The sequence below is a fragment of the Elephantulus edwardii genome, unplaced genomic scaffold (genome assembly GCF_000299155.1).
Source record: "Elephantulus edwardii isolate Elephantulus edwardi_28Jun2011 unplaced genomic scaffold, EleEdw1.0 scaffold00236, whole genome shotgun sequence".
Lineage (NCBI taxonomy): Eukaryota > Metazoa > Chordata > Mammalia > Macroscelidea > Macroscelididae > Elephantulus > Elephantulus edwardii.
In genome coordinates this window covers 512,698-533,731 of record NW_006399986.1, presented here as the reverse complement: position 1 = coordinate 533,731, position 21,034 = coordinate 512,698, and the positions used below count along the sequence as shown (strand labels likewise).

Here is a 21,034-nt window from a genome sequence, read left to right as displayed (position 1 = left end):
GCGCGCCCTGGAGGTTCTCTATATCTTAGTTGCCGCTGTCTCTCTGGGTCGCTGGCGGTCGCTTTCTGTGCCCAGGAGCCTACGTTCCCCGCTTTGGGGCCCAAGAGCCAGGGTCCCCGCTTCTTGGAGCTCCGTTTCCCGCTCTCTAACTTAAGAGCCTCAGCTCTTGGTTTCCAGGACCTAGGCGCTCTGGGTCCCCACCTCCCGGATCCAGACATCCCGGATTTGCGCCACCAGCCACTAACTTTCTGTAAATTATCTGCCTTTAAGACCTCGACTCCCGGGGCCAAGAAAACCAGGCTCTTCCAACTCCCAGCTTTCTGACACTTGACACTTCGCTTTTCAATCTGGAGTAACAGAGAGACCTCCGCATCCAGCTCAGGGGACCCAGACACTGCAGCTTCTGAATTAAGGAACTTGGGGCTTTGAACTTGCAGCGCGAAGTTAACCAACCACCTGTTCTAAAGTTCCAGCCGCTCAGCGATTTTCTTCAAACTTCGTGTCCTGGGGAGGTTTCCAAGCTCTCCCAGCTTTTAGGCTCCAAGGAACCTCGGTGTCTCCCATCATGGTGGCCGATCCTCCCAGGGGAGACCCCAAAAGCCTGGCGGCGGAGGCGCAGCCCTTCCCCAACGGTGCCTCGGCGATGGTACTGGTGGAGGACGATCAAGACGCACCCAGGGGCTGCTGCCGTTCTCGGGCCCAGGTGCGCCGCTGCCTTCGCGCCAACCTGCTGGTGCTGCTGACGGTGGTGGCCGTGGTGGCGGGTGTGGCGCTGGGGCTTGGGGTGTCGCGGGCAGGCGGCGCTCAGGCGCTGGGCCCCGCGCGCCTGGAGGCCTTCTCCTTCCCGGGCGAGCTGCTACTGCGCCTCTTGAAGATGATCATCCTGCCGCTGGTGGTGTGCAGCCTGATTGGAGGCGCTGCCAGTCTGGACCCCAGCGCGCTCGGGCGCCTGGGCGCCTGGGCGCTGCTGTTTTTCTTGGTCACCACGCTGTTGTCGTCGGCGCTCGGTGTGGGCTTGGCTTTGGCGCTGCAGCCTGGCGCGGCCTTCGCCACCGTCAACACCTCGGTGAGGGCCCTGGACGCCGATGAAGTGGCCCCCAGTAAGGAGGTGGTGGATTCGTTCCTGGATCTTCTGAGGTCAGTCCCCTCCCGCCCTTCTGCCCTAGGGTGGACGGGCGGAAGCTGCGACTTGGGGGTGGCGGGAGTGGCCACGTGGACAGGAGCAGGGCTTTGGGTCTCATGAACCCCGAAAGAGACATCCCCAGGTCCCAGTGTAGATGGGGCTGGCGGGGGGAGAGAGGGAGGTCCCTGGCTGCTGGAGATACACAATCTGGGAGCAGAGTCCCAGGTTTGGGGGGCATCTAAGCCTAAGAGGGTTCCCAGCATGAGTGCAATAGCCAAATAGGGGGCATAGGAGGACAAAGTGGTGCTGGGGCCAGGGTCTTTGGGGCACATTAGAGGAGAGAAACTTATTGAGAGGAGGGCCCGGGGTCATTCAAAAGGTATTGAATAGATTTGCACCCAGAACTAGAGGGCTTGGAACCTCAGGGTAGTAAGCCAAGAGAGGACCCCCAGGATCTGAACCCCAGGACCCCCTTGGGTCCTCTTCTCAGCCCTAGAGCTCTCCACACCACGTGTCACCCAAACTTCTCAGATTCTTTCCCATCGCTGGGGCTTCATAGCTTCCCCTTTTCAGCTTCCTGGAGACTTCTGTCTCCCACCACCACTGCTTCTGCCTTTCCGTTTCATTCCCTCCTCCACACCCCCATCCCTGACGGCCAAGAGGGGATCTTATAGGGTGACAGAACCCTTTCCTTCTCTGCCTTCCGGGCTTGCTGATTCAATATCTCCAGGTGGGGGACTTCCTGGCCGAGGCAGCAAAGGGGGAGGAAATGATGAGTCACAGGGGAAGGGCTCCCCTAGCCTCTGGGGCAGCCGCACATGCTGTGACGGCCGAGACCAAGAACCTTGGTGCCCAGACGTCACCCAGGCACCTCTTGGCTTGAGGAGATTAGCTGAGGCCCCTCAGCCACAGGCTGGGTGGGTACAGGCCGGCACACCCTCCCCAAGGCTGTTTATCCCCGCTTTCTTCGGCCTGCCAAAAGAGCTGTAACTCACATGTGGCCAGACGCTGAGGCACTAGGCTGTGACATCACGAATGACCACACATCCCTCTACCGATGCCACACAGCTGGACACAAGCACTCAGACACTCGCGTGGCCGCTGTATCTCACAACAAGCACACAGCCTCACCATGCGTCGCTGGACCCAGCCTCACAACCTTAGAACCAAATGCTTTGGTTCTCGAGGGTTGCTAGAAGGGAAATGTCACTAGTGGATGCCCCAACCGACAGAAATACATTCTTATAGTTTAGGAGGCTAGAAGTCTAGATGGGGAAGGTAGGCTTTCTCTCTGTGTCAGTGCTTGGGGAAAGTCCTTGTTTATTTCAGCATCTTGGAGAACATCTTATTCTGTGGTCTTCCCCTGTGTGGAGGACCTTTCTGGCACAGAGACCCCCCACTCCAGAGGCGACCCTCCACTCCTGATGACGCAACCTGGCATGGCTATGTGATCTTGTAGCCAACAGGTGTACACCTGTGCACAGCCTTATGATAGACCCATGTGACACACAGCTGTACGCAGGCACATGGAAACAAGTGGCCACCACCGTTGTGATATCTGACACAGCCACCCTAGCTTATCCCAGCTGACACAGTCGCAGAAACCCTTGGCCTTGAAGGTAACAGCTGTGTGACTTTCTACCACCATCTGTCACACGCATTCCACGGAACTCACCCCCCTGTAAGTCAAATACCCACTTGATGGTTGTACCACACAGACAAATGTCTACACAAACACTTAGCAATACACACAATATGCTCTCTTTCTTTCTCTCTCTCTCGCACAGATACACACACTAGGACATGATTGTGTAATGTGTTGGACTGCTAACCAAAAGGCAGGCAGTTCAAATCCACCAACAAACAGTTCCGTGGAACATAGTTAGGCCGTCTCCTCCCATAAAAATTTACCACCTCAGAAACCTGGTGGAAGGTTTGTTATGAGTTGGAACCAACTCAGTGGCAACAGTTTATGGTTATAATAATGTCTAATGGGTCACTGCTCTGGTAGCCTAGTGTGTAAGGAGTTGCACCTCCAACCCAAAGGCAGGAGGTTCGAATTTACCAGCTGCTACTGGGATGATTTCCTCTTATGTGGTTTATGGCCTCTGAACATGCGTTGGAGGATCAGCTATGCGTAGGTTCTGACTCGAAGGCAATGCATTAGTTTTTATCCCAGAGAGCGAGGAACCTTGGGACATGGTGGATTAAGAGCTGGGCTCCTAATCAAAAGGTCTGTGGTTCGAAACCACCAGCTGCTCCTCAAAAGAAAGATGAGGCAGCCAGCTTCCGTATAAAGATCTTGGACACCGTGTGGGGTGGTTCTGCTTTGTCCTTCAGGGTTTGGGACAAATGCTGTCCCAGTGGAGTTGGGATTGACTTGAAGGTGGTGAGCTTGGCTTGGTTTACCCTAAAAGGCCGTTGTGAGGCTTATTTTCAGCAGATCGCTCATTGGCCTCCAGCTCACCCGGACAGCAGAACCGCACTCTGTGGGATTTTTCAATGACTAATATTTTAGAAGTTGATCAGCTGATGGCCTTACTTCTGAAGTACTTGAACTGAGTGAACTAGAGACTCCCGTCCTGAGGATTAAATGGGTTCGTTTGTATAAAGCATTTACTGAAATGCAGTGCTAGAGAAATGCTGGCCAGTTACCTTAATCTCACCTTGAGCCCCACAAGGACAGCCTCGTAAACACACATGCCAGCTCCCCACACATGGCCGTCCCGGTTACTCCCTCCCTTCCACCACACCCTCTTCCCACCTGTCAGTCTCCCTCCCCAGCCTCCAGCTCTCTGCTCTCTAGAAGGAAGTGGCTGATGCAAGACGGTCAGGGTATTAAGTTTGTCTGGCGGGTGGAGCCGAGGCCCTGGTGACCCTGCCCAGCGTGGCTTGGGAAACCAGCATTCCTCACCTCCAGCCCGCAATCCCTCGGGGGCCAAGACTCCCCCATCCTGGAAAGGGTACTGGCCCAGCCTCTCCTCCGCCTGACCAGCTGACTCATGGGTGGGGGCAGCCCTTGTGTGCAAACTGAGCCTCAAAGATGTCCCCCCTCAAATACCGCTGCCCCATTGCCCTGTCTTCCATATGTAATAATCCCTCGTATGTCTGTCTCTGCAGAAATATCTTCCCTTCCAACCTGGTGTCCGCAGCCTTCCGCTCTGTGAGTGTGCAGGGGGTGTCCGAAGGGCGGAGGGCGGGGCAGGGGAGGTAGACGGCTAGTTGCAGCATCCCCCGCCCAGCCTGGTTTGGGGGTGGTGCCTGGAAAAGCTAGAGGTGGGTTTTTCCAGGCAACGTGGGAGGGGACCCGTCCAGGCCCCTTCCTGCACTCACGCTCACTGTATGATTTAAGGTTTGTGCCTTGATCTCTCTAAATCTCAGTTTCCACCTCTGTGAAATGGGGGCATTAATGATGGCAGCTTTAGTGAGGCTGTGGAGAGGATGAAGTGAGACTGGGTTTAGAGGAAGGAGCCCTGGTGGCACGGTGGTGAAGTGTGGATCCACGCCCAGATGCTGCTAGAGAGAAGGCTGTGACCGGATGCTTCCAGAAAAGATTAACCCGTGCCATCGAGCCTCGTGCAGCTCTCAGCAAACCCTCTCGAGTTTCCAGGCTGTACATCTTTATGGGAGGAGACAGCCCATTCTTTTTTTCCTCAGATTGGTTGGTGGGTTTGAACCGCTGACCTTCTGGTTACACACTACGTCACCAGCAATCCTCCGTAAAGATTACAACCTTGGGAAACCTCATAAGACAGTACTTTTCAGTCCAGTGGGGTTACTGTGAATCAATGGTGGTGGTGGTGGGTTTTGGGGATTTTGGTGGGGCAGATAGAAGGGTTTTAGCCACTGTTGGCACCAGCAGCAGGGCGGGGGAACCTCTGAGACAGCTGGCACTCACTCCTGCCTACTTTTCCCCCTGCAGTACAGCACCTCCTATACCCTGAAGCTGGTCAGTGGAGCCAACAATGAAACCTGGGTGAAGGTGAGAGGCGGCCAGGCGAGGGAGGTTGGGGTCCAGTTTGCCTTTCCCCTTCCCAGGGTCTCTGAGCAGAGCCATAGTTTGTACTCCATTAACTGACCTGAACTTTGGCTATTTGAGTCCAAGCAGCACTGCCTCAGGAGAAAGGGCGTGGCCTCCTGCGACCAGACCCTATTGAGCGGTTCTGCTCTGTCCCACACGGGGGTCTCCATGGGTTGGGTGTGGTTTGAGGGGGTTTTAGCTCCCCTCAGCCTTTGTCTGCCCTCTTGAGCCTCTGAAATTTGGTGTGGCATTTGACTAACTGAAAAGCTGGTGATTTGAACTCGTGAAAAGACCTGGAAATCTGCCCCCCTAGAGATCGCTGTTGCCATCAATCTGCCCCTGACCAGTGTCCCTGGAGGACCAAGTAGAATTGCCCCATAGGCTTTCCCATATGCTGCATGGATGCTGACTGCCACAGCTCTGTCCCATGGAGCGGTCAGTGAGTTCAGACCCTGAAAGATCACAGCCTAAGGCCTACGGAGCAGTTCTCCTCTGTCACACTGGGTCACCATGAGGAGGTCCCCAACTGTGAACTGTCACGTTGACGCCAACTCACAACGCCCCCATCTGTGTTGAGAACAGATCACCAGGCCTTTCTTCCAAAGCTCCTGTTTGGCTTTGAACCACTGACCTTCCAGCTGGGAGTCTAGTTCTTAGCCATTTCTACCACCCTGGCAACCATCAGAGGCGGTCTTTCTAAAGTGCAAAGCTAGGGGAGCTCTGGTGGCCTAGTGGCAAGAAGCTGCACTGCAATCCCAGAGGAACACGGTTCGAATCCACCAGATGCTCTGCCGGAGAAGGAGGCGCAATCTCCTCCTGTACCAATCAGATCTGATTTGATGGTACACGCACACAAAATAATAATAATAAAAAAAAATAAAATAAAGTGCAAAGCTGACCTTGCCCCTCCCATGCTCCAAAATCCTGCCATGGCTCCCAAGTGCCCTCAGGAGAAAGACAGCCCAGGCTCCTTACCCTGGGCTCTGACTCTTGCCCACCTGCCTCACCTCATCCCATGACCCTCTCCCAGCTCTGTCCAGTCCAACTACAGTGGATGCCTTTCCATTCTTGAAATGCCTACGTTACTCTCATTTCCAGGCCATTCTGATTGCTCCGTTTAGGACCTTGTACTTGACCTCTTTAACCTGTTCACCTCCCTGTGCTCAGATACACCCTTCTCCAGAAAGTCCTCCCTGACTTCGAAGTTCCCATGCTCCCTTGTCCTTGGTGACTGACTACCCAGTGGGTCCTCTGGACTCTGACTGGAAGTGGAAGGCAGATGGAATAGCTGTGTTGTCACTGCTGGTTCTCGGTGGCTGTGACTGCTGGCTACGCAGGCTGACTGAGTCCCCGCCCCTGTCCCCCCGCAGGTGCCTCATGGAGAGGAGGTGGAAGGCATGAACATCCTGGGCCTGGTGGTCTTTGCCATCGTCTTTGGTGTGGCCCTGCGGAAGCTAGGACCCGAGGGCGAGCTTCTTATCCGCTTCTTCAACTCCTTCAACGATGCCACCATGGTGCTGGTCTCCTGGATCATGTGGTAGGTCGAGGGGAACAGGGCGGGGTGCACAGTGGGGGGACTAGCCAGTGACAGCCGGGCCACGGCTGTGCAAGGGAGGTGACTTCCCATCCACTCCCTGGAGTGAGATGGCTTGGGGTCAAACCCAACATCTACCACTTCCTGGCTGTGTGGCCTCAGCCTAGTGGCTTTCCCTCTCTGTGCCTCAGTTTTCCCTGGATTTTGATAGCACCAGCCTCATGGGAACCTTGTGCACTTCGGAAGTTAATGGTTCCTGGTCTTGTTCTAGGGAGTTCCGATGGCATAGTCTGTAGGGAATTGTGCTGTTAACGTGAAAACTGTGCCTCACTCACCAGCTGAATCCACCAGGCGCTCCTCAGGAGAAAGACAGACAGTCTCCTTCCGTGCAATTTACAGCCTCAGAAAACCCACTAGAGAGGGTCAGTTATGAATCAAATCCCACTCAGCAATGAGAGAGGACCCTGTACTATCCTTACCATCCATTGAGGGATCTTAAATCTAAGTCCCAAAGGGGTTTTTATTGACTGATTTTGGGCAGTTGATTGCCAGGCCTTTCTTCCTAGTCTATACCGTCCACTGACAGACTGCTGGTGGTTCCACACATGAGGTGCAGTGGCTGGGAATTGAACCTGGGTCTCTGGCATGGAGAATGAGAATACTACCATTGAATCACAATTTTAGTCAGGCCCAAACGAGTTAACACCTATAAAGATCTTGGGATGGTGCCCGGCCCACTGTAAATAATAATAGCTAATATTTATTGAGGGAGATCAGGTGGCCAGGTGCGTAGTGTGCGTTGTTGCACAACTACCCAAAGACTGTGTCCACCAGCGCCTCCTAGTGAGGAAGACGGGCAATTTCCATCTATTATGATGGACAGCCTTGGAAACGCAATGGAGAGACATTCAACTGCCTAGCTGACTTGGAACCGATTCAGTGAACTAAAGTTTTAATCTTTATTTGAGTGCTCTGGTGACGCAGTGGTCAGGATTTGCACCGCTAGCCCAGAGACATGCGATTCACATCCACCAGCTGCTTTACAGGAGAAAGACGGACAGTACATAACAATTGACAACTGTTGGCATGGTCCAGTGGGAGTTGCGCTGCTAACCCCAAGGCCATGCCTCTGGCAGTTTGAATCCACAGACTGTGGAAGAACACTGGACAATCTCCTGTGCCATTTACAGCCTCGAAAATCCCCTGGAGGGTCCGCTATGAATCCGTCCCAACTCGTTGGCCATGAATGAATTATCTGTCTGACTTGTGGGTACATCCCACTGGCTGGAACTTGGGTTGCTGGCCACACCTAGCTGCAAAGACAGCTGGGAAATAACGCCTTCTGTTACTAAAAGGGAGGAGAATGGGTATTGCTGTCCTGTGGCTGCTACATTAAATGACCACAGATTCCTGGTCTTAAATATCTTGAAACGGAGGAATTTGATTGTCCCAGTGGAGGAGGCTGGAAGTGACACACCAGAGTTTGTGTAGATTTGGTTTCTTAAGGGGGTGGGGTGGAAACTGTTTCCTGCTTCTCTCTTAGCTTCTGGTGATGACAGGCGATACTTGGCGTTCTGTAACGAACACGTAACTCCCGTCTCTGCCCATCTCTGTATCACTTCTTCCCTTTGTTACACTATGTCCTCTCTTCTTTTACTTTGTTGTGGTCGATGAGAATGCACACAGCCAAACAGATTCCAATTCAAAAGAAGTCTTATCTTGGAGGAAGTACAGGGTGCTTCTAAGAGCCAAAGATGGTAAAACTTCATCTCACATACTTTGAGAATGTTGTCAAGAGAGGAGGCCCGTCCTACCTAACTTGGGAGGAACCAGAGAGCATTATACTGAGTGAACTCAGTCCCACAAGAACAAATACTGTATACAAACCATTATTGTAAAATGAGTATGAGGATCCAAATGGGGTGTGTGTGTGTTTGGGGGGGGCTGTTAATCATAGGGTTACACAATTCAATGGGTGGGAGGTGAAAGAAATGGGAAGGACTTTTTTGTGAAAAACAATGTGTTCAAACTTTGTAAATAAATCATTATAAAATTAAAAAGAGAAGCCTTAGTCCTTGGGGGAAAAAAAGACATCATGCTTGGAAAGGTGGAGGGTCAGAGAAAGAGAGGAAGCCTTTCAATGAAATGGACTGATACAGTAATGATAATAATAATCTTGAGTATATCAGATTGTGAGAATGGCATAGGATAAGACAGGGTTCGGATATGTTGTTCCTAGGGTTGCTGTTAGTCACAGTCTACCAGATGCCAGCTAGCAACAACAGTGTGGACCCTTTGAGAGTAGCAAGATTCACTTTGCAAATCCCTCTGTCAATCCAAACCATGGTCAGTGGCGACCATAGGGTCGGCATCTTTGCCAAGTGGGCCGTCCAGACTGGAGAGGAACTGTTCTTTGACTACCGATCCAGCCAAGCAGATGCCCTGAAGTACGTGGGCATCGAGAGGAAGTCGGAGCTTCAGTGCTGCCCCCACCAGCTGTGTCAGGAACCTCCAGCGGCTGTTGAAAAAGAGTTTCAATTCTGAATTTTAAAAGTACTATACAGTGCAATTGGCACAGGACAGAGCAGAGTTTGGGGCTGTTGTACATACGGTCGCTATGAGTCGCAAGTGACTCGACAGAACATAACAACAACAATAATGATAATTTATAATTGTTTTTAAGTGCTGTTGAGTCATAGATAATTCATAGTGATTCTATGAACGAAAGACCCAAACAATTGTATAACTTTCGTTGTTTCTCCAAGTTCATAGAGTTTCCAGAGGCAAGCTATTTCGGAAGAGGATGCCACTCCTGCTTCCAAGCTTCTTTTAATCGGGGAGGTCCACCACGGGTAACCATTATCATATTTGGTGCATCAGTGTCACAGTGTTTAACATCACAGCAATCACAGGTTACCTCTGTACAGCAAATGGACAGACAAGTGCTGTACCACTTAGAAGAATGTTTGACCAAAAATAATTAAAACCAGTCCTGAGGGCCACAGATTAAAATCACCCGCCTTTGACTTGGTAGCATAACTTTATATCCACCAGGCCCAGAGAACTCTCTGTGTTGGTGTTGGTGTTGGTGTTGGTGTTGGTGTTGGTGTTGGTGTTGGTGTTGTTAAGTGCTGTCTAGTCATAGACGAATCACAGCGACCCTATGAAAGACCCAAACAATTGTATAACTTTCATCGTTTCTCCAAGTTCATAGAGTTTCCGGAGGCAAGCTATTTCAGAAGTGGATGCCACTCATTTAAAAATCTACTTTTTATATCGCCTTCTTACCAGCTGCAGAGTTTTATACGTGACTTTTTGCAACAATGCCATGCCTTACATTTTTCAACTTTGAATAAAGAATACTTAAATTTCAAAACAAATAAGAAAGAAAACAACAAATAAAAGGCCAGTTTCTTAATTTAAGCTGAGTTCTAAACATCACACTCCACCCTAATTAAATACAACTTGGATTGAGTTTAATCATTTTCCTTTTCTAAATTGTTCCTCCTATTAACATAAATTCCTTACCCACTGAGCCTCTTATCTTTCAAGTTGCTGTTGCCACTTTAACTCTTGTTGAGATCAAGTTGAGATCAACTCTTTGCTGAACCCCCAACTCCCCCCCCCCCCGCAAACCCTCCACCCCTTGGGGTTCTGAGGCTGTAAATCACATAGGAGGAGGTTGTCCATCTTTCTCACCTGGAGCAGCTGGTGGATTCAAACCTTTGGGTCAGAAGCACAACTCCATAACAGAGGATTCACTCCATATAGATGATTCTTAATAAAAAGCATAATACTGTGCAACAGTGAGAATTTTTTTTAAAGAGAAAAGTGAACGTGGAGGGAGTGTAGGGAGGCAAATGCAACAATGAATGAATGGAAATCCAAGTTTTCTGTAAATATTTGTTAAGATATCAAATAGAAACGGGAGCTCGGATGGCCTAGTGGCAAGATGCTGCGCTGCAATCCCAAAGGCATACAGTTCAAATCCACCAGATTCTCTGCTGGAGAAGGAGGAGTAATCTCCTACTGTGCCAGGAGGATCGGATTCGACGGTACACAAGAAAAAAAAAATCAATAAAAATTTTTGAAAATTCTTGTGCAACAATGAAGAATTGGAAACCCAAGTCCTTTATAAACTTTCATTAAAATCTCAATAACATTTTTATTTTTTAATTTTATTTTGTGTGTGTACCGTCAAATCAAATCTGACTGGTACAGGAGATTGTTCCTCCTTCTCCAGCAGAGCATCTGGTGGATTAGAACCGTGCACCTCTGGGATTGCAATGCAGTTTCCTGCCACTAGGCCACCAGAGCTCATGAAGAAATTTTTAATGCAACAGTGAATGAATGGAAATTCAAAATCTCTGTAAACAATCATTGAAATTAAAAATAAGAAAAAATTGAAAAATTTTTTTGGGGAAAAAAAGCATAATGCTAAAGGCAGACTGTTTTGCTAGTTAAGCCAGATTATTGTCAAGTCAGACTCCCAGCTGACCCTCCAGTGGGTTTTCAGAGGCAGTAAAGTGCGTGGAAGGAGATTGCAGGTCTTTATGCGGTGGAACAGCTGGTGGATTTGATCCGCGTGCCTTTGAGTTGGCAGCAGAACTCCTTACCACTACGCCAAATGGGCCCTGGCACTCACTGAATGTGCACGTGGTCAGACGCAGCCATCTGTCTGTCTCCCGGGTGTGTAGGTACGCCCCCGTGGGCATCATGTTCCTGGTGGCCGGCAAGATTGTGGAGATGGAGGACGTGGTGACCCTCTTCGCCAGGCTGGGCAAATACGTTCTGTGCTGCCTGCTGGGCCACGCCATCCACGGGCTCCTGGTGCTGCCTTTCATCTACTTCCTGTTCACCCGCAAGAACCCCTACCGCTTCCTCTGGGGCATCATGACCCCACTGGCCACCGCCTTCGGGACCTCCTCCAGGTATGGTCTGGGGGTGACCAGGGTGGGGGGGTTTCATTTGGGGAGTTGGGGGGATTGGCTCATTGACTGAAGAGTCCTAGAATTTGGCATTTGGGGATGGTTAGATCTGAATACAAGAGACACATTTTTTATTCTATTCTATTCTATTCCTAGAAGGTTCTAGATTGCCTCTCTCTCTTCCTAAAAACAAACAAAACCCCTTAGGATACCACCACCTGCTGTAGAAATGTCCTCCCTGCATAAGAATCGCCCCTGTAGCAACTCACCTCCAACCCTGGGGATTCTTTGTGCACTCTGGGAACCACCCCAGCCACCTTTTCCCTTGTCCTATAGCCTGCCCTGAAGGTCCCACCCCAACCCCAACCCTAACTCCACAGAAAAGGGCCTACGATTGGTAGAGGGGAGGCCCCATGAGAACTTGGAGCATTTTAGAACTTGGGTGCAAATTTTTGTGTGTATTTGGAGTTGAGGCGCAGTCTCTGCCCTCCCTGGGCACCCAGGTCCCTTAAAATTTGAGAATCTGGCAGGGAATGTGGGTGATAGGAGGCGGGTCTAGGTTGGTAGGGCGTGGTCTGGGCTGGTGGGTGGGGCCTGTGCCGGGGGCGTGGTCTAGGTTGGTAGGGCGGGGCCTGCAAGGCTTGTGGGCAGAGCCTTGATTGGTCAAGTGATCTGAAAGTAGGGGCTTCGGTGGAAAGGAAGGAGCATGTGGGGTGTATGAGTGGTGGGCGGGGCTTCTTTAGGGTTTGTCTGGGTGGTGGACGGGGCTTTATGGGTGGGTGTGGTCTGAGTCAGTGGGCGGGGATTTGGGGGAAGCTGAGCTGGTAAACCTGGCATTGGTGGTTGGTGATGAAGTAGCCCCACCAGTGAATTAACCCAAGTCCCTGGTCCCTCCTTCCCACCAGCTCGGCCACACTGCCCCTGATGATGAAGTGTGTGGAGGAAAAGAATGGCGTGTCCAAACACATCAGCCGCTTCATCCTGCCTATTGGGGCCACGGTCAACATGGACGGGGCGGCTCTCTTCCAGTGCGTGGCCGCTGTGTTCATCGCCCAGCTCAGCCATCAGTCTCTGGACATGGTGAACATCATCACTATCCTGTAAGTGGTCAAGAGTGGACGCGAGCTGAGGGCGCCCCAGGGAGCAGGACTTTTGCTCCAACCTCTCCCACTGCACTTCTCCTCTGTGACCTCCTGTTTTCTTCCCCCTCTAGGGTCACTGCCACAGCGTCCAGCGTGGGGGCAGCGGGCATCCCTGCCGGAGGGGTCCTCACACTGGCCATCATTCTCGAAGCTATCAGCCTGCCTGTTGATTATCTGTCCTTGATCCTGGCCGTAGACTGGCTGGTGTGAGTGTGGGCTGGGACTCTTGGGGCACGTCCCCATGAGAAGGTTTAAACAGGAGGGTCTTTGAGAATCTCTGGGAAGAGAAGTTGATGAGGGAAGGAGTTCTAGAAAGCACAGGATTTTTAGGGTATTCTGAGAATTCTAGAAATGTGATATACCCTAGTGTTTCATAGAGCAGGCTGTTAGACCAACTGCCTGGGTTCAAATGGGTACCACCATTACTGGTTAGTATGAGTTTGAGCAAGTCCATAAATCTTGTGCCTCAGTGTCTCTGTCTGTAAAATGCAGATAATAGTGTCTCCTTTATGGGACAATTCTGTTGAGGATGATGTCTAAGGGATTGAGGGAAGAAAGAGGTCATAACGATGACATTGGAGCCTATTACATACATAGGGAGCTCTGGTAGCCTTGTGGCAAGTAGCTGCACGGCTATTCCAAAGGCACAAGGTTCAAGGCCACCAGCAGCTACACAGGAGAAGGATGGACCATCTCTTCCAATGCGATTAACTGCCTCTGAAAACCCGCTGGAGGGTCAGCTATGGATTGGTTCCAACACTGTGGTACACAACAACAGCAATATGTACCATTATTATTGATTGCCATTGAGTTGGAACTGACCCATAGCTGACCCTTCCAGAGGATTTTCAGAAGCAGTAAATTTTACGCGAGGAGATTGCCGCAAACTGCCGTCTCTTTTTTTCTTTTCCTGTGAAGCAGCTGGTGGATTCAAACCGCCAAGCTTTTGGTTCGTAGCTGGACACTTTAACCACTGCACCACGAGCCTCCTAAAACACATACACCAGACTTCTCACTGCTATCAAGTCAGTTCTGAGGCTGTAAATCTCAATGGTGCCCATCTTTCTTCTGCAAAGCAGATGGTAGATTTGAACAGCCAACCTTTCGTTTAGCAGCCTGAGACATTTACGACACACCATCAGGGCTCTTTAAAATGAAGAGGAAGTAAAAATTTAAAAAACTCAAACAACCCACCACCAACCAGACTGCATTCTTGTATTTGACCTCTTACCCTTTCATGCATTTCTATTGCGCCTTTTCCCCAATGCTTCTTGCATAACTGTAAGGAATTTTAGGGGTTTTTTGTGAGAGGTCAGCCAAGAGTTCACATCTGGCCACGCAGATGGTGTTCAGGGGAGGCCCCGGGAAGGGGCGTGCTTGTGACCAGTAGCTGTCCTGATTCAGCACTGAGTGCATCAGGATTGGAAAACAGTGCAGCAGTTCCTCTTCAGGTTACACGTAACAATCACGTTGTCGGTCACTGTCCTGTGCTGCTTTTTTTTTTAAACCACAGAGACCCTTTATGTGCTGAGTGAAACTGTTCCAGGGAATTTTCAAGGCTATGACCTTTCAGAAGTAGCTCATTGCTCTCTTATAAAGCAGAAGTGTGATGGGACTGTGTGGGCTTTGGAGAAATACGAGATTCTAGGAAAAAAAGGACCCTTTTGGGATCTAGAAGCATGGCAGGGTGAGCTTTGAGGTCTCGGAGCAGTGGGAGGAAGTGAGGGAGGAAGACTTCTAAGATTTCAGAGGAAGAGGAAAAGAAGGACTGGGTGGCCTTGGTTGTTCCTCTGTCCACCCCACTCACTCCTCCGTTGCCTCCTCTCACAGGGACCGGTCCTGCACTGTCCTCAACGTGGAAGGTGATGCCTTTGGGGCGGGACTTCTCCAACATTATGTGGATCGCACAGAGCCAAAGAGCACGGTGCCGGAGCTGATCCACGTGAAGAGTGAGACGCTCCCGGCCCCCACTGAGGAAGGGAACCCCCTCCTCAAGCCCCACCCAGTCCCCACTGGGGACGCTGACACCTTTGAGAAGGAATCGGTCATGTAAATGCTGCTGGCGACTCTCCCTGCCGTGATGGGGGTGGCGCTTTGGACGCGAGAGCCAATGGAATGGACAATTAGACGAAGAAGGGCTGGGGGGGCCAGAGGCCCGAGCCTCCTCCCAACATCAGATTCCTAAGGCCTATCTGTGAGGTGGTTGTGAATGTGGGTCTACCAGTCTCCCTGGTCCTCAGCTTCTGGCCCTCACTCAAGGCTAAGCCCCCAGAAGAAGTCACTGTCTCCCTGCTGCACCCACCCGAAAGCCCGTTGGGCCTACAGGTCACAATGTGGGATTGTACCCTCTTTGAGGGAAGGACATTCCGACATGATGCTTGCGCATATGCTGTTATTGCTGGAGACCGTGCGTGTGTGAATATGTGTGTACGGGCGTTTTTGCACACGTGTGGCATGCATCCGTGGTACAGCCAGCCCTGTCGCCAAGGCCTCCATTCTCTCCACAGAAAAAGCAGTTTGCCTAGGGCCCTGGGAGGGGAGGCTGAGGATAGCTGTTACTCCAGAGGATGCTTTTTAAATAATAAAATCAAATGTTGTGTACACTCAAACTAATCAGGTTTGTTTTTAACATTTGATCAAACCCACTAGCCAGGGTGGGAGGGGGAAAAGAAAAGAAGCTCGGCCAGAACTAGCAAAAATATCTGTTTATCAGAAACTCACGGGAAAATTTACAATTAGGAATAGGAGTGGTTGCACAACACACTTAATGTTACTGAATTACATGTATTAATAATTTTATTGTTGTTGTTGGGTACCGTCAAGTCAGAACCAACCCGTAGCTGACCCTCCGAAGGGTTTTCAGAGGCAGTTAATCCCAAAGGAGGAGACTGTCCACCCTTCTCCCACGGAGCAGCTGGTGGATTTGAGCCGCATGCCTTTGGAATTGCAGCGCAGCTTCTTACTATTAGGCCACGAGAACTCACCAAACTCTGTATCTACACAAAACATTTGTTCACTTTAATATTTTTTAAAAATTTTATTATTTTTTTTTATGTGTACTGTCAAATCAGATCTGACTGGTACAGGAGGAGATTGCCCCTCCTCCAGCAGAGAACCTGGTGGATCTGAACCACTGGGCTTGCAGTGCAGCTCCCTTGTCACTTTAATATTTTATATCTATTTTATATATTATTTGTGTGTGTGTACCATCAAATCGGATCTGACTGGTACAGGAGGAGATTGTCCCTCCTTCTCCAGCAGAGCATCTGCGTCTGGTGGATTTGAACCATACGCCTCTGGGATTTGCAGTGCAACTTCTTGCCACTAGGCCACCAGAGCTCCCTAGCCTTCTGCGTGTTTTACAACCTCAGAAACCCAATGAGGAGTCAGCTTTGAGTCGGTTCCAACTTAATGGGAATGAGTTGAGACTTTATAGAACCACAAAGGCTGGATAAGCCCTTGAACTTATTTTCCTGAACTAATATTTAAACCTTAAGCTCCAATATCCCCTGAAATCTTTAAATGTAGCATGTTAGGGATATTTAAGTTGACTAATTTATAACATTAAAATCCTACCCAATCCCTGGCCATCTTCACAATTTCCTCTGTACTAGAACCAATAGTTTAATTTAACCAGTAAAGAATGTCTGCCTGGAGCATTATATTCTTTTCCTTTTTTAACTTTTTATTACATTTCAAATGAAAGTTTACAAAACAGATTGGTATTTCCTCCAGCCATTCGTTCATTTTGTATGGACATTATACTTTTTTTTTTTTAAAAAAAACTGCTTAGAATGAGATCATAGCAGTAACAGCATCTCAGAGGGAGCCTGTGAGTTCATGTAAATGTGGAGGATGGATGCGGAAGAGCCGAGGAAATGACAGCACAATTCAAGGAAGGAATGTGTCATGGCATCGGACACATAGAAACGATAGAAAGGTGTATTTTGCTGTGTGGATCCAAGAACAATAAAGATAAAACTGAGGGGAGCTCTGGTGGCCTAGTGGCAAGGAACTGCAACTACAATCCCAGAGGCGCACGGTTCGAACCCACCAGATGCTCTGCCGAGGATGGAGGGACAATCTCCTCCTGGACCGGTCAGATCTGATTTGACGGTACACGCACGCACACACACACAAATAATAATAATAATAATAAAGATAAAACGGGTGGAGGGAAGCAAGAGAAATAGAATTTACAGCTTCATCCTGCTTGGTTCCACAATTAACACCCTTAGTACCAGCAGTCAGGAAATAAGGAGACACATTGCACTGGGAAAATCTACACGTAGGGACCTTTCCAAATTATTGAGGAGGAGGAGTGCTGTCAGTTTGAAGACTAAGGTGCATCTGATTCAGGCCATAGTCTTTCCGATTACTAGCTATGCATCCGAGAGCTAGATAATGAGTGAAGATGACAGAAAAAGAAGCTCTGGTGGCAGGAATCCTGAAGGGGCACGGTTCGAGTCCACCGGATTCTCTGCTGGAGAAGGATGAGAAGTCTGGATCTGACTTGAAAGCATGCAACAATTTTTTAAACCTTAAAAAAGAAAGTGTCTCACACACACACACACACACACACACAAAGGGGTTGTGTTGTTTTGTTTTTTTAAAAAAATGACAGAAAAAGAATTGACGCCTTTGAGCTGTGATGTTGGAGAAGAGCCCTGAACATCCCATGGACAGTCAAGAGAACGAACTTGGGGAGGGTGCAGCCGGAGTGCTCTTTGGAGGCAAGAATGATGAGGCTTCACTTCACGTACTTCAGACATGATGCTAGGAGGTGCTATACCTTGGAGAAGGACATGATGCTGGGAAGGGTGGAGGGTCTGCGAAGGAGAGGAAGACCCTCAACCAGGTGGACTGACACGGTGACTGCTGCAATGGGCTCTTGTGTGTCAGGAAGTGTAAGGATGGCGCAGGACAGAACAGGGTTCAGATCTTTTGTTCATAGGGTCGCTATGAGTCATGCTCGACTCGACAGCACCTAACAACAATAATAACCTTGATACTGGAAATGTCACTATTTAAATAGTCCCAATAATAGGTCAGGTATAATTTTGGGCTTTTGTTTGCTTGGTTTTTTGGTGGTGGTTTTTTTTTTTTTTTTTTCAGAGGCAAGGATGGTGAAACTTCATCTCACATTTTTTTGATCTCTTGCCAGGAGGTACCAGTCCGTTATCTAGGAAATGTGAGGAAGTCCCTCAACAGGACAGATTGACACAGTGACTACAACAATGGGCTTGAACCTGTCAGATAGTGAGGACAGTGTGGAATAGGACAAGGTTCAGATCTGTTCATACGGTGGCTGTGAGTCAGTCGAACAGATAGCACCTAACATCATTTTCTTTTTTTTTTGTAACCCAGAATTTGCTATTTGAGTAAAGCCACCTGCCAGGCAATTTAAGTCCTGGCTCTTTTGAGTGCAGGATGTGGGCTATACAGGTGTCTTGTCTCCGCTGCCCTCTTTCTGGACTCCTGCCTCAGGCATTGCCAAAGCCTGTTAAACATCTCTGATAACATCTTCCTAGGTCCCTTCGCTGACTTCTGCCAGGTGCCCCAAGGCATTGCCGGTCTGGGCTTCATTATAGATAGTATCTTGCAAATCGTTAAAATCTTGCTTGTTTACTTAATGCTAGTCAGCAGACGATTGCCATGAAGAAGGAAGACATCATTCACATTTGATTCCGTGTGTACTCGCTGTGGCTCAAACACAAACAAAAAGATTTGCCAATTGCAGGGCATTATTTTCTTCTTGACTGCTGTTTCCATGTGTGGGGGGCTCTGGGGGCCTAGTCCGTACGGAGTTGTGCTGCTAACCCAAAGACCAGATCTCTGGTGGTTCAAATCCACCAGTGGCTCCTCAGGAGAAAGACAAACAATCTCCTCTTGTGCAATTTGTAGCCTAGGAAACCGCTAAAGACACAGCTAGGAGTTTGTTCCAACTTGACAGCAATGATTTGATTGATTGATGGGCTTCCATGGGTGTTGATTGTGGATCTAAGTGAAATGAAATCATTGACAACCCCAGTCTTTCCTCCACTTACTGTGAGGTTGTTTGGTTCAGTGGTGAGGAATTTGGTTTTGTTTTCCTTGGATTGAGATGTTTTCTTTGGATTTTCTTCCGCAAGTGCTTCAAGTCCTCTTCACTTGCAGCAAATGAGATTATGTTGTCTGCATAACACAGGGGGTCGGCGAGTCTTCCTTCAGCCCTGATGCCACATCCTTCATAGAGCCCAGCTTCTTGAATGATATGCTCTCAGTATAGATTTCATAGGTATGGAGAAAGGATACAACCCTGATGCATGCCTTTCCTGATGGTTAAACCCTGTGTTAGGTGCTTGTGGTGTTGGTGAAGAATATGAAATACGCCAGCTATTCCACTACTTGGAATATACCTTGAGAATATGAAAACTGAGGCACAAACTGAGATATGTACACCAATGTTCATAGCAGCATTATTCACCATTGCAAGAACATGGAAACGGCCCATATGTCCAACTACAAATGAAGAGATTGAGAAATTATGGTATATTCACACAATGAAATACTATGCAGCACGCAGGAGCAATAACTTTGTAAGTTCTTTGGACAGAGAGTGGAGTGGAGCTCCCTGATTAAAACAAGCTTGGAAGGAGGAGTGGCGTCCACTTCCATAATAGTTTGCCTCCGGAAACCCTATGAACCTGGAGAGAGGATGAGAGACAGCCAAGCGTTGAGGACTCTCCTTCATAGGGTCGCTGTGAGTCACCTGTGACTCGAAGACACTTACCAACAACAACAACTTGGGAGGGACTGGAGAGCATTATGCTGAGTGAACTAACTCAGTTTCACAGGGATAAATATTGTGTAAGACCGTTATTGTAGAATGAGTAGAAGGATCCAGGAGGGGTGGGAGAGGCTGGAAGCAGAGGGATGTGGATGTGCAGGGGGGAGAGGGGATTAATCATTGGATTGTACAATTTGTTAGGTGGGGGGGGTGAGGGAAATTGAAATAATTTGTTCGAATTTGTATTAGAATTTTGTAAATAAACTAGTAAAAAAAGAAAAATAAATACACCATAGGACTGCCAACTTCAAACCTGTCATGACAGAAGTACAGACAGCGTGCTCTTTAGCAATAAGAAGGTAAGATTTTGTCTCAAATACTTTGAACATGTTGCCAGGAGGGACCAGTCCCTGGAGAAGGACATTATGCTTTGAACATCAACAAAAGAGAGGAAGACAGCCCCCCCCTCCAACAAACTGAATGGACAGAGAGGCTGCAGCAGTGCATTTGTGCACCAGAGAGATTGCGAAGAAGGCAAAGGACCAGACAATGGTGTTGTGATTTCTCGTACATGGAAGTTGCTGTGAGTTGAAGCCGACAAGCACATCTTGCTCCCAAAGAGCGGCTAGTAGGTTAGATCTGCTGACCTTTTGGTTAAACACTGCCATGGCCCTCAGACTACACCGAATGATGCATTGTGGGAGTTTTGCGAGGTCAGAGCCATTGAATCAATCCACCCTCCTGAGGGTCTTCATGTTTTAAGCACTTTTCAAACCCAGAGGCTCATCTTGGAGCTCTATGTCTGGCTGTTCATAAGGTTTTCACTGATTATTGCAGGAGTAGATGGCCTATCTTGCTTCCTACTCTAAGTCTAAGACGCTTTGGTGAAAGCTGTCCACCATGAGAGACACTGCTTCCTGGGGTCTGAGATACTGGTCCCATGGTTTCCAGTATCACAGCAGCATGCCTGCCACCACAGGGACACACTGAAGGAGGAGTTACAGATGTGGAACCTTGTGGGGCAGTTCTCTGTCCATAATCACTGAATCAGAATTAATCCACTGGCAATGTGTTTAGGACCAGTAGACCTTCTGGATCAATGATGCAGACATGGACTTTCATGGAATGAAATACTCAATTGCAGATCTTGGTGAAAGTTTAAAATGAGGGAGCTCTGGTGGCCTAGTGGCAAGAAGCTGCCCTGCAATCCTCAAGGCACACAGTTTGAATCCACCAGATGCTCCGCTGGAGAAGAAGGGGCAATCTCCTCTTGTACCAGTCAGATCTGATTTGATGGTACAAAACAAGGGGAAAAAAAGTTTGAAGTGGCCTGAAGGGCCTATGAACATACTTCAGAAGCTTCCCTGACTGAGAAATTGTATCTTGTTGCCAACATGAATTATAACCTGTTAACTTTTCTAATAAACTTCATAATCACGAGTATGGCTCTGTGAGCTCAGCATAGCTATTGCAACCTATTTGGGACCCAGGAGAGTAGTAGACCAATAGGCCAATAG

General features: G+C 49.1%; 1 protein-coding gene across 1 annotated transcript; it reads left to right on the top strand.

Annotated features, from left to right (window-relative positions):
• Nucleotides 1-565: 565 nt before the first annotated feature.
• On the top strand, nucleotides 566-14,801 carry SLC1A5 (solute carrier family 1 (neutral amino acid transporter), member 5). The gene is made up of 8 exons (XM_006898621.1): nucleotides 566-1,137; nucleotides 4,244-4,286; nucleotides 5,046-5,105; nucleotides 6,515-6,681; nucleotides 11,376-11,609; nucleotides 12,512-12,706; nucleotides 12,820-12,954; nucleotides 14,579-14,801. Exons 1-8 carry the CDS (start codon nucleotides 566-568, stop codon nucleotides 14,799-14,801), a joined length of 1,629 nt encoding a protein of 542 aa, XP_006898683.1.
• Nucleotides 14,802-21,034: the final 6,233 nt, after the last annotated feature.